The 12,240-nt window shown below is 31.5% G+C and overlaps 1 protein-coding gene across 42 annotated transcripts in view; it reads right to left on the bottom strand.

Moving 5' to 3' along the window:
* LOC127863352 (uncharacterized) overlaps positions 1 to 12,240 on the bottom strand; it is a 95,360-nt gene that overhangs the window by 26,640 nt on the left and 56,480 nt on the right. For 31 of the 42 annotated variants that reach the window (XM_052402780.1, XM_052402782.1, XM_052402783.1 and 28 more), the window contains 6 exons: positions 9,835 to 9,859; positions 9,046 to 9,077; positions 8,598 to 8,628; positions 5,747 to 5,815; positions 4,638 to 4,763; positions 550 to 605 (listed from right to left, as the gene is read on the bottom strand). In XM_052402780.1, coding sequence (XP_052258740.1) covers positions 550 to 605; positions 4,638 to 4,763; positions 5,747 to 5,815; positions 8,598 to 8,628; positions 9,046 to 9,077; positions 9,835 to 9,859 — 339 coding nt within the window. The remainder of the gene's footprint in view (positions 1 to 549; positions 606 to 4,637; positions 4,764 to 5,746; positions 5,816 to 8,597; positions 8,629 to 9,045; positions 9,078 to 9,834; positions 9,860 to 12,240) is intronic. The other 11 variants (XM_052402809.1, XM_052402815.1, XM_052402819.1 and 8 more) reach the window with 3 other exon arrangements.

Below are 12,240 nucleotides of genomic sequence, written 5' to 3'. Positions count from 1 at the left end.
CAATGCATACAATGTATATTTCGGCAATATGCCTACTCTTGGTAAACCAGAACTCTCTGAAAACCGGACAATCAGGCCGCTCCCCAGACCGTCCGGTTTACAGAGAGTCTACTGTATTAACTTGTGCATGAAAAATATGAGAATTTGTACTCTATAAGCTATTTTTGATTCTTTTGGGTCTAAAGTAAATAGTATGGGCTGAAGTAAATAATAAGGAAAAATAATCAGAAACTTGATGGTGATGTTACAAAAATTTAGAATGCTTATGTTGGAAATAAATGTGTTTGCATAATATCAGCAAAATGTAGTTTTACTAATCAAACAAGTAAATAATATCCTATTATTATGTTATAAGTGAACACTAATTGCAATACATTGAACTTTGATCTGTTAAGTAAATCCATATTGTGTGAAAGTATTGGTAATTATAGTCAATGATATGAATGTGTTAATGCATAAAAAGATTTTCTTTAGGCACTTTGCTACTTAAAAAACTGCAGTGTACATAGTTATATTATACTGTGATTTAAAATAATAAAATATACTCACCCTGTTAATTTCATCTTGCATTTTCCGCAGCTGAAGGGACTGGTTTTCCAACATTTCTATAAATATATGTAGAATAATGTTATAAAAAATACACATATTAAAATATGTATAACACATACATATTCAATCAAGATAATTGATGGGCAGTATAATTTTTTTATTTTGATAGCAAAATTATACACTGAACATTTAGGTTGCATCCAAGGTAAACAATAAATGTATTGATAGCAATGTATTGTTTTGTCATATTAATAGCTATGTATTGTTTTGTCATATTAATGTTCATCGTCTGTATACAACTTAACACAATCTGAAAAAATAACACATTGGCTAATGCATCAACAAAGGCAAAAAATGCATACTCTTGGTCATATTGTTAAAAGCAAAGTATATCAGAACATATTTTCTAGAACATAATTATATATTTTAATTACTTTTCTAAAACAAAATATAAAACTTACTGTTATTTGCTTCTTAAACTCACATAATTGAAAAACCTGAATGCCTCATGAATCCTGACGACATAGAAAAGGTTTCAAATAACAGCTTGTATGTAAGTTATTCAACACAAATTGTGAAAGAACTGATTGTTGTTAGTAATTTAGTAATTTAAGTACGTAAAAAAATGGTAGCACTGAAATTCAAGTAGTGAATATTATAAAATTGTGACACTGGAATTTAGGGGTGGAGAAACCACAACAACAACAACAACAGTAATGCCAGTAACAATTAAGTGCCTGCCTAATGCAATGACAATATGATGTTTGTCAAATAGATAACTATAAAGACAGAAATGGTATAATAATGAAACTATTCTGAGCCATCAGCACTATTATGCACGAGTAACAATTCTATAAAAATACTGTTAAACCATTAAATTTCGTGTGGTACGAATTTTCGTGGATTTCGTTGGTCCGCTGAACCACGAATTCAAGTACCAACGATTATTTATACATTTGTAATTCGAAATCGGTCATTTCTGAATGTCATATCAGGCAATCGTGCTATAGTTGTAGGACGTGTCTGAACTGTTCCCGTTTCCAACCATTCTGAAAGAGATTTGATTGAGCTATGCTAGTTAATACTATATGTTGTTTTCTTGATAAGTGTTTGGGTAATAATACTTTTTTAATTAGGCACGGTATTTAAACCGTACATCAACGATTGTTCTCTTTTACGTGACGTCTTCAAATTAACAGTTTGCAGATTTATCACATGTCAATTGGTGCAAATTAAAGTTAAAAGAGACATAATGGTTTTCACACGTGTATTTTGCGGACCTTTTTACTCTAATTTTACTACTAGGGGATCAATTGCGCTGAGAATTGCAAATATTGTTAAAACAACATTGATGGCAATAAGCGAGCGGGGACCCACAAGTGTGCCGCTATGTCTCTCTTATCGCTCTTATCGACAATTATCGGCAACACTTTCATGCTTCAGTGCACATTAACCTCAAGTCTTGCTGTCAACACAGATTAGCAGATTATGCTTCGTTATTACTCTTGTTGTTTTAATAAAAGTTTAATTATTATGAAGGTCAGTCTTTCCCAAAAATGTGAAATCCACGAAATTACGTGTCAACGAATAAGTAGTTTTTTATTAAACCACGAAATTTCATACAGACTAATTTCTATATGTTTACAGTAATCTGCTATAGCAGTCAAGAACACACACTCTGCTGTCAGCTAACTACATGCGCCAGTACATTACAGTTCTTCATCTAAAATGTTTTACTGGATTAATATACAGTTTTGATAAACCAAATATTTTGGATCCTGATTGGAAAAACTATGCCAACTCATTCATAAATGTAAGTTATCAGATAGTTTAGCACCATGTCCCACCATAATGAAAGTGATACCTAGCAGCTTTGCCCATCAAGTTTGCCTTATGATGATAATGTGCGATAAAAATATGCAAGTAGCATGATGAATGTTGAAGTAAAACTTCTGACATTTTTTAATTATGTTTGAAGTTGAACTTTCAGGTAGGGATACACATGTTCCATGTGACACTACATTATCTTGTTTCGGACATGTGTGATCAATTTCTTTAATTCCATGATTAATGATAAGTTGCAGTATACAAATTTTGACATTTTACCTCTAAGAGTGACCTTGACCTTTAAGGTAGAAAACAGGAGTAACATGGCTACATGTGAAACGCTGTCTTCTCTTGGCGGTCAATTATGTGGTAAGTTCTTTTAAAATTGCATTTGGTATAACAAAGTTACAATTCAGACAAGCTGTTTTTTTTCCCAAATTTAACTTTTGACCTCCTTGTGTGACCTTGACCTTTGAGGTAAGGTAATGGGTTTCCTAGGTGACATGCTGTCTCCTAATGTTGGTCATTTGTGGTAGGTGATTTTAAAGTTGCATGCTGAATGACAAAGTTGCGTACAGAACAAGCTGTTGTATAGCATTCTTTAACCTTTGATCTATAAGTGTGACCTTCATCTTTGAGGTAGGAAGACAATTGTTACACACAACAAGTTGTCCTAGAATGGTGGTCATTTGTGGTAAGTGTTCTAAAATTGCAGTTGAATGACAAAGTTACAATCCCGACAAGCTCAGAGGCTCAGAGACCCAACAATTGTGACAGCTATATAAAGCTTTCCCCAAGTGGGCCCACAAAAAGTATTAACATCTCAACTGAAAGGACTGACAATTTTAATGCTTGAAGCATTTGAGCTCTGAATTCCTACAAGCTAAGATCAAAACAAGAAATATATTATAACTGTTCATGGTTGTTTGGTAAAAAACATTTTGGTAATGCTAAATTTGCTTGGAGAATAATAATAACCTTAATTGTAAGTTAACAACTGATCTTAAGTACAAAGTCTGGTAGCAAAGTTATGAATAGATCATTTCACAATTACAGAGAAAAAATCTGTAATAGGTCTGTAAATATGCATAATTTCGTGGTTGCAAATAATAAAAGGCAACTTGTCTGACATAATAAAGTCGCAAAATAATGCTACAAAGACAATTGGTTTGCTGGGAGAAATGTGGTGTTCTTTTTCTTTTTTGTTCACAAAGCTGTTGAAAATGTGAATTACGCTAGCAAAAAAAGGACACTTTTAAAGTCAATAATGACCCTAGCAAAAATATTGCTTCCTTTTAAGATTATTTTCTAATTAAAAAGCAGTAATTATACAAAGCTAAGGTACGGTAACTATTTGATTCTAGTATAACACGTGGTTTGTGTTATTGCTTCATAATTAAATATGGTCTTTATTTTACATTATGCTTTATAAATAAACATGATCATGATAAATATGGCATATATTTTGTAATCATAATAATGGTATCTGTGATATGATATGCAGCTTTTTAGCTCTTCCCACAAAAAATGAATGAAACACAGAAAAGTATACTAATTAATGCACTCAGAAATCCATATAGTTATTTCAAAACCAATCATCTGATGATTGTGTTAGATAAATTAATGCATTTATATAATTATGAATGTATCAATCAAACATCATTGATAAGAACAGCATAAATCTTTATGGTAAAATGATAAAACAGTGACAGTATTAGCATTTATTTATAAATACTTAGGTATTGCCATGACTAGTAGATGGTGACATACTTAAGAAAAAAAAACAGACAGCTGTATCCTAGTTTGAAATGATTCATTGAGCATGACATGAAATGATGGTTCCCTTGCATTTTCTCACTTATATGTAGTAAGAAAAACAAGAAGACCTACCATTAAGTTTTTTCGATTGTTCTGAAAACAGAGACAATAGAAAAAAAGTGTTAATAAAGCAGCTGCAAGAAATAGAATTTACTGATTCCACAATCCAGTTATAATCATAAAACAACTAAAAAGTATAATATTTTTAGTCTATTACACCTTTTGAAAATTATGATACAAAGTTAAAGATTAATATCTAGTATTAATTGACAAAAAAAATGTCATTAAAGATATATTAAAGTTCAAGAATAGTAATTCTAATTTGTTATTTTAAACAAAAAAAGGCATCGAGCATTTAAAAAAAAGAGAGAAAAATTAGCATGCAGTATGTCAACTAAGCTGCTACGCACTCTGTGCATGACAGTTAGCGAAAAACCACATACCCATTTTATCATTCTGAGGGTCAGAGCGCGCAGTGTCACGATTTGTGCTGAAGCGTCGTTCGCTTTCAAGCTGATCTAGATTACGACGGAGATCCTCTATCTCACGCTCCTGTTGCCTAAGCATATCTGAAGCAAGTAGCAGAGACTGGTTGCTTTAGACTGAGCTGCAGACACTGTGTTTATTTTTTGGATACCCAAGGAAACCATTGACCCAAAACTGCTTTTGAGCTGCCAGAATTAGTAATAAATAGTAATAATTCCATAATACATTTCGCTTATTTTTCGCTTATTTTTCGCTTATGTATCTTTTATATTTATTTTTCTTTTCTGTTTTCAGAGAAGTTATTTTTTATATTAATTTTTGTCTTAACTAAAAATAGACTACTAAGGCTTATACATTTTTTTCTAAACAAAAATGGCAAACAATTCTTATACAAAACTGTTAACATTCAACATAAGAATTCTACCAATAAATCATCATGATGTTATATAGGGATTAATTGTCCTGTTTATTATAATATATCTCTGTAGAAACTAACTAAAATTACTTTAGAACACACTGTCTTTTTCCTGTGCTCCTTCTATCTACTGTTCATGCATGCAAAGAAAGGCTACTAATTATTCACAAAGGTTACATTCCACCATTGCAGAATTTTCTTCTTGTGAATGCAAAGAAATACATGAATTAACCAGGTATGAAAAAGTACAAAATATATTATATTTATGACTGTATACTAAATGACATTGAAAATGAGAAAAGAAAAAGAAAATTTAAAATTTCCAAAGGAAAAACTGAATTACTTAGTCATTTCAACTTTTAAAGAAAGAGAAATTGAAGTTGAAATTTTAGAGTTGATACATCAGTTTTACACTGGACCCTTAGATTGGGTCATTTAACTTCACTGTATGTTGTATTTTAGTGACTTCAAAAAGCAAACAATCAAAATGAAAAACACAATAAAAACTGATTGCTACTGCTCTTATGTCTGGATATGCACAAAAGAAGAGCTAAAAGTACCTAAAGGGAAAGATATAAAGACACAAAAACAAAGGACCAACAACAAGTCTCTGTGTAGATGCAGCTGACAATAATAGTTAACGTGGCGTACCATGGTTTCGTTGTCCAAAACTATCTGAATATGAAGTTTTAACAGGCATGGTAGCTGCCCTTCCAAAGCCTATGGAAAATGTTAGTCACAATTAATTGAAGTTATCATTAAGTCCTCATATTATGCATGTAATGTGCTATCCATACCACATAAACAATGATAAATAAACAAATATTCTTTAAAACCTGATAAATATAGCTGATAAAAAAATATTATTACATAATCATGTTTTCTTCCTACATAAACCTCCAAATGGTTAAGTAGCTATAATTTCTAGTATTGTGTGTTATGAACATGTCTTTTCAATAACTTGTTTTCTTTTTTCCAATTAATTTGCAATTAGGTCAGTGTCTGAATATATGTTGATGTTTTCTTTTTATATGTCCATTATATAGTTCTTTTTATTAGCATCTCAGGGTGAAATTAATTGATTTGGTATTGAGAAGCAGCAGTCAGGACTGTCAGATTTATACATGACTTTGCACATCAACATGAAAAACCTTGTCAATGTTTGTCAAAGGCTTCAGAAACCACCATACCATTCAATACAGGTTTTAATATTCAGTTGAAAACATTCCTGCATAAATTAAAATTATTTTTCAATACATGTGTATTTATACATTGACCAAAAACACTTTTCAATCTCAGGAACAAAGATAATGATCATAAAACTAATGGTAGATTTGAAATTTTCAAATCCAACCTAATGTTCACATTCTTATTTTTCATGTCCTTCGGGTCATTTTAAAGCAAAAAATAAAATTGACAATGTTTTGGGCATTTTAAATCACAATGAAACAAATTAACATCTAACATAAATGATCTCAAAGGCAATTCAATTGGGTCTATATAATATAAAAATGCTATAAAATGCATGCAGTAATTAGCATTCATACCACCTCTGAACTTTTGAACATGGTTAACAATGGTTATACAAATATGCATGCAAATAGCCAACCCGAGTGTAACATACGTGCAAGTTCTTTTAAGTTTGAAAAAACAGCAACATAAGAAATAGTATTGTAAATGGACAGATTCTGTATATGCATTTTAAAGGAAAGACATGACTGTTCCCAAAATAGGAATAATTTATTTGTTTCTATTGGTTTTTATTGAAATTTACCATGTTTCATATTAATAAGAATTATACCTCTGGAAACTGAAGTTATATTTTCTTTTGAACTGCTCAAGACATTTGAAAAGTATATTCATATATTTTCAAGCTTTCAGAACAAAAAATTAAAAAAATTAACATATGATATGTCACAGCATAAAAATTAACAAATACAATAACAAATTACCAGTAATTGTTCATGATCTAAGTTTTGATCCCGTTGGTAATTAATAATATTTAAACTTACAATTATAATGTGTATTGAACAAGCATGCATTTTGTGAAAAATAATAAGGGACCTTGGTTATGTTGGGACCAGATGCAACTATATATATTACCATGGCTACGCATTTCTCGTTTCAGATGGTGCTCTTCCAAAGCTTGTTCTATGTCTGATTTGTTGTCTACATAGAATTTTCGAAATTGTTGGTATCAATAAAAAAAATCAAGCAAATGATGATTAATTTGAGTATTTAAAAGAAGCACCAATTACTTTTTTTATTTCCCACTTTACTCTATATTAATTTCACATAAAGATTTACATAAACTATTAATATGAATTACATAATAATTTTTTTTTATATCTGTTAATTGCTGTAATGAATATATAATTACTAATAATTCAACAGCCATTGAAAATTAAAGAATTTTGGAAGAAATATTTTTTTCTTTTGATCATAATAATTATATCTGATTTCAAAAGCCAATAATGAATGACCATATAATAATCATGTGTTTTATTGACCCTTTTTAAAAGTTTAAATATATCTTTTTATATTTACTTGTAGTTTAACAGTCACACATTAATAAACAATAAGTCAAACATTTAAACATTAATACCACACACGAATTTAAAGCACATACCTGTGTTTTCATAAAGAACCATATTTTTGCTTTAAATTACACTCCTTTTAAATTCAATACAAATAGAGCAATACAAAATCCTTTTTCAAAATATCGATCACCAGAGCTTCAACTAATGTTTTAACACTGACAGTACAACCTTCTACATTCAGTAGGTAGACTTTCACCTAGGATTTCCAATGTTTTGTAAATATTTTGTGTTCAAACATTAGCATGTTCTGACATATTTGCTCCTACTAATCTTGTGCTTCTATATATTGCAAATACCAATAAGCTGATAATGCTCTCCCGTAATCAAACTAGTGAAAAGGGAAGGCATTAAACAGGCCAGCTCTCTGAAGTGTTTGCCATGGGCATTAAAAATAGACATTCATTTTAAGCATGTGTTCGCGGCTAATAATATTAAAACTGTCTCAAATGTCACTAACATTCTTTTGAATGTGTTACATACATTACACAAACCTTTTGATTGATCTTTTAAGTAACAATAGCAGAAAAATCCAAAAATGACACAATAATATAACAGTCTGAAATAATTGTTTTTCACACACTAATCTTCAAAAGAGGAATCTAAACATTATCACAACTAAACTAATAAATTAGTTAGGAAAAAATGAAAAACTGTGATTTGTTTATTAATACACTCAATATACTATTAATCATAGATATGTTTTGTTGGACTTAATGCAAATTATTCTTTTATTGATAATAAACCACTAAATATAAGAATTAAAAAAAATATTTGAAATAGACATAATTTTATTTTTATTATATTAGTACTGGTAAGTTTTGTTACTTGTGATATTAATAAACACCAAGTGAACAAATATAAAAATGTTCTATGGAGACACTGAGCAAAAAAAATGTTCCTACCTTCTTTTTTCTCAGGAAAACCATTTCGAATCTGAAAATAATTATAAACATTGAATTGAAAGTGTTGAACTAATAGAACGTTTACTTGCAGCCTGGAAACGTTTTACCTTTCAATTCAAACACACAACATTTTGAAAGGTCTTAAGATTTATTCAAATGCAATGATTAGCAACGTAATTATATATAATTTAAATGGCATTTCATTCTCAATAATAAATTCAGAACAGTTTTTGTTCATTTAAGACAAGCATTTGAGTCAGTTCTACTCATAATAAACATGTGAGAAAGTCAAACAATGACAAAAGCAATCAACTAATATAATAGACAACCTGTCAGCATAACCTTATAACATATTACGTCTCAAAAACATCAAGGGAATTAAATAATCCTACACTACATAAATAATGTGTAGGGGAAACAAGAAAAAGAAAGAATGTAAAAACAATACCTGGTCCATACTGGAACGAGTCCGATCAATATCTGCAAGTCAAACATTGTGAAATGTTAAATATCATGGAAAAAAGAGGAGACCAGTGGGTTTTTTTCTCCTCAAAAGTATACATTTTTCTTAAATGATTGCTTAAAATTGCCCATGGAAAATTAAAATAATAACAATACTTTTTAATGCAAAATGTCAGTTTATCTCCCTATCCGTTTCAATGATTTCAAAGATATAACCCTTACCTTTGCTTCTGAATGAGAACGTAAATAATTATGATGTGCTGATAATGTTATTAATACAAGAGCATAAATACATGTCTAGCCAATAAAATTTACATACGGGCATTTATTTGCTCGCAAAATACCAAGCTCCCTTGATACATATTTCTGACTTTCGAGTGATATAGGATGTTCTGCAATATTTCATCACTTTTTGTTTTATTTATTTGTAGCCATTCTATATAAAAAACAGTTGGATAGCTTTTTAAATTTTCATTCAATCAACTGCTCCTTGAACATTTACTTCAGCAGAATCTTCCTTGTATCTTGCCAATAGACTTTCAATGCTCCCGGGTCTCATTTATTTGTACATAATTATATCTTTCTTTCAGTTATTAAACAAAGTTCAAGTTATTTCCAGCGGGATTTTTATTATATTATTTTATCATAAAGCATATATTAGATAATTTTCAAAATATGTAATAATAAAGTATAAAATTATAAAAAAAATAAAGAGATGTATTGTATTTTGCTGTTTTAAGTTTTTTATTGTTATGAATTTGAAGAAGAGCTATACCTCTGTTTTCGTCCCCATATTTGGCCTGAAATATAAATAATACAACGTTAATTAAAGATGGAATGAAGCACAACATACATCAAATTAATTTTAATGAATTCAACCACAGACTATAAAAGCAGTAGGAAAAAATAATATTAAACAAGGGCTGTTTGTAAAACATGCATGCCTCCCATATGGTCTGTCAATTGTAGTGGCAGCCATTGTGTGAATACGTTTTTTGGCACTGTGACCTTGACCTTTGACCTAGTAACCTGAAAATCAATAGGGGTCATCTGCGAGTCATGATCAATGTACCTATGAAGTTTCATGATCCTAGGCATAAGCTTTCTTGAGTCATCATCCGAAAACCATCTTACTGTGTCAAGTCACCGTGACCTTGACCTTTGACCTAGTGACCTCAAAGTCAATAGGGGTCATCTGCGGGTCATGATTAATGTACCTATGAAGTTTCATGATCCTAGGCGTAAGCGCTCTTGAGTTATCATCCAGAAACCATTTTTCTAAGTTGAGCCACCATGACCTTGACCTTTGAGCTAGTGACCTGAAAATCAATAGGGGTCATCTGCGAGTCATGATTAATGTAGCTATGAAGTTTCATGATCCTAGGCGTAAGCGTTCTTGAGTTACCATCCGGAAACCATTTTTCTAAGTTGAGTCACTGTGACCTTGACCTTTGACCTAGTGACCTGAAAATCAATAGGGGTCATCTGCGAGTCATGATCAACGTACCTATGACGTTTCATGATCCTAGACATAAGCGTTTTTGAGTTATCATCCAGAAACCATTTTACTATTTCGTGTCATCGTGACCTTGACCTTTGACCTAGTGACCTGAAAATCAATAGGGGTCATCTGCGAGTAATGATCAATGTACCTATGAAGTTTCATGATCCTAGGCAAAAGCGTTCTTGAGTTATCATCCGGAAACAATTTTACTATTTCGGGTCACCGTGACCTTGACCTTTGACCTAGTGACCTTTAAATCAATAGGGGTCATCTGCAAGTCATGATCAATGTACCTATGAAGTTTCATGATCCTAGGCCTAAGCGTTCTTGAGTTATCATCCGGAAACCATCTGGTGGACGGACATACGGACATACAGACATACGGACATGAGCAAAACAATATACCCCCTCTTCTTCGAAGGGGGGCATAAAAAAATGTTGAGACCGTGTAATATATTAATAAGGACTCCACATTAACTGAAAAAAAACTTGTTTAAAACCTGGTTAATAATAGAAAGGAATCAAATAATAAACAAATAATAAACAAATAATAAACTAGAAAAGACTGTTGTGTATGAGGAGGTATACATTAACAAGAGCTGTCAGAGGACAGCGCGCTCGACTATTTAAGTGCTTGACAGTATAACGTAAGCCATCATGGGGAAATTGTTCATATTCAATAATTTATTAGATGATCTTTCAAAAATAAAAAAATAAAAAAAAATAATTTATGGGGGGGTTGAGAGGGGGTATAATGATGGGTGTGGTCATTTATAAGACAATCTTTCAAAATAAAAAAGGAAAAAAAATGAGGGGGGATAGGGGGGGAGTAGGGGGATGAGAGGGGGTATAATGTGGGGTGGGGTAATTTATTAGATGATGTTAAAAAATATATTTTTTTTGGAGGGGGGGAGTTGGGGGGGGGGGGGGGGAGGGGGTAGGGGGTGAAAGGGGGTTATAATGTGGGTGGGGTAATTTATTAGATGATGTTAACAAAAAAATTGGGGGGGGGTGGTTGGGGGGGAGGGGTGAGAGGGGGTATATTGTGGGGTGTGGAAATTCATTAGATGATGTTTTAAAAAAAAATTGGGGGGGGGGGCGAGGTTGATGGGGGGAAGTGATTCTGGGTAGGGGCATGGGGTATTGTTTGGGTGGAATCCATTGTGGTATTCATGTAAGTGTTGTTTTGTCAAAGTAATAATAAAATGTGATAATAAATAAAGAAGTTATGGCAATTTAAGCAAAATGTTCAATTATCTAAGTGTAAAAGGGGCCATAATTATGTCAAAATACTTGATACAGTGGTCTGCTCTTGTTTATAGGTTGGGGTCATGTTGGTAAACAAGTATGCAAAATACAAAAGCAATATGTCAAAGGATATAGGAAATATTTGGGTTAGTTTGCAAAGTTTAACATAGATTTATCAATAATATGCATATTCTAAGTATAAAAGGGGCAATAATTCTGTCAAAATGCTTTATACAGTTGTATGCTCTTGTTTATAGGTTGGGGTCATGATGGTAAACAAGTATGCAAAATATGAAAGCAATATGTCAAGGGACATTGAAAATATTTGGGGTAGTACGCAAATTTTAACATTTGCTGCATATTCTAAGTGGAAAAGGGGCCATAATTATGACAAAATGCTTGATAGAGTTTTCTGCTCTTGTTCATAGG

Source organism: Dreissena polymorpha, unplaced genomic scaffold, assembly GCF_020536995.1.
Source record: "Dreissena polymorpha isolate Duluth1 unplaced genomic scaffold, UMN_Dpol_1.0 chrUn006, whole genome shotgun sequence".
NCBI classification, from domain to species: domain Eukaryota; kingdom Metazoa; phylum Mollusca; class Bivalvia; order Myida; family Dreissenidae; genus Dreissena; species Dreissena polymorpha.
This window is presented reverse-complemented; position numbering and strand designations above follow the sequence as displayed.